The sequence below is a fragment of the Olea europaea genome, unplaced genomic scaffold, assembly GCF_002742605.1.
Source record: "Olea europaea var. sylvestris unplaced genomic scaffold, O_europaea_v1 scaffold1395, whole genome shotgun sequence".
NCBI classification, from domain to species: domain Eukaryota; kingdom Viridiplantae; phylum Streptophyta; class Magnoliopsida; order Lamiales; family Oleaceae; genus Olea; species Olea europaea.
This window is the reverse complement of record NW_019231471.1, coordinates 227,131-228,418: the sequence shown is the minus strand read 5'-3', so window position 1 is coordinate 228,418 and position 1,288 is coordinate 227,131. Positions and strand designations below refer to the sequence as shown.

The 1,288-nt window shown below is 39.8% G+C and overlaps 1 protein-coding gene across 1 annotated transcript; it reads left to right on the top strand.

Annotated features, from left to right (window-relative positions):
* The first annotated feature begins 72 nt into the window (after positions 1-72).
* Positions 73-1,052, top strand: LOC111375657 (early light-induced protein, chloroplastic-like). Its single transcript, XM_022998522.1, has 3 exons — positions 73-341; positions 433-465; positions 542-1,052. Exons 1-3 carry the CDS (start codon positions 201-203, stop codon positions 884-886), a joined length of 519 nt encoding a protein of 172 aa, XP_022854290.1. The 5' UTR covers positions 73-200; the 3' UTR covers positions 887-1,052.
* Positions 1,053-1,288: the final 236 nt, after the last annotated feature.

Genomic DNA, 1,288 nt, shown 5'->3' with positions numbered 1-1,288 from the left:
TAAATTTTTTGCTAAAAAATCAATGACTGCAGATGAAACATACCCATGCTATCATGCACTATAAAACCAACCTCCACTCCACAACTCCTTCTCAAGTCAAATACTAAGAAATCTTTAGTATCAATACTCCGACTCTCCCTTTACTTAGATACTGACTTTTGTATACTTCGTAATTTTCTCGTGCCCCTCGAACGTACACCATGGCTGCCGTATCAAGCGTTATGTCACTAAGCCCAGCCACGGGACTTACAAACAAAACTGCCCTGAAACGGTTTGTTGTACCCTCCTATGTTCCAAGTCTCAAGAGGAATGTGGATTTTCGAGTCAGCAGCATGTCCAAGGTAACTAATTCTTGTTTCAAGCATAAATTTCAAGTACACATTTGATATACAATTATTGACGTAATTATTTTTTTCACTTTGAATTTAACAGAAAGAGCAGCCAGAGTCAGCAGCTCCACCAAAGGTTGGGGATTAACTTACAACTTATAGTCTGAAACACTAGTCGATCAGGTTTCTGAGTTATTCTTTAACATTGACAGGTTAGTACCAACTTTGGTGACATACTAGCCTTCGGTGGGCCAGGACCGGAGAGGATCAACGGTCGGCTAGCGATGATCGGGTTTGTCACGGCCATTGGTGTCGAGCTTGCTAACGGTCAGGACGTGTTTGCACAGATACAAAATGGAGGAATTCAATGGTTCATAGTGACTTCTGCTTTGCTAAGTGCTGCTTCTTTGATTCCTCTGTTCAAAGGGGTTAGGGCAGAATCGAAATCGAATGGGGTGTTTTCGTCTGATGCTGAGTTGTGGAATGGAAGGTTTGCCATGTTGGGTTTGATTGCATTGGCAGTAACTGAGTATGTCAAAGGTGGTGCTCTTGTTTAAAGTATTGCAATTTTTGCAAAATATTTGATGTTGGAATAAAGTATAATCTCTTGTAATTAAGCAACTACGAATGATGAATTAATGAATATGGGACATGTTATGACGACCACTTGGATTGACTTGTCACACCTTTCCCAAATGAATTGTACGTGATTCTCGTTGTCGAGACTTTCTTTTTCTTTGATCAAGAAGTCGTCAAGCTAACTTGTCCTTTCTATTGGTTCTCCAAACGGAGAGTTGTTCAAGTTGCTTGGATTTGTCGATGGTATCAATGGGACATCCTTAAAATGAAGAATGAGAATGCATGGGTGGGTCTTTGACTTCTGTTCAAGAAAGAAAGCTTGTCAAGAGCACTGAATCAATGTTTAAAAAATGATAATCATCAATGGTTTTGAGTAATTA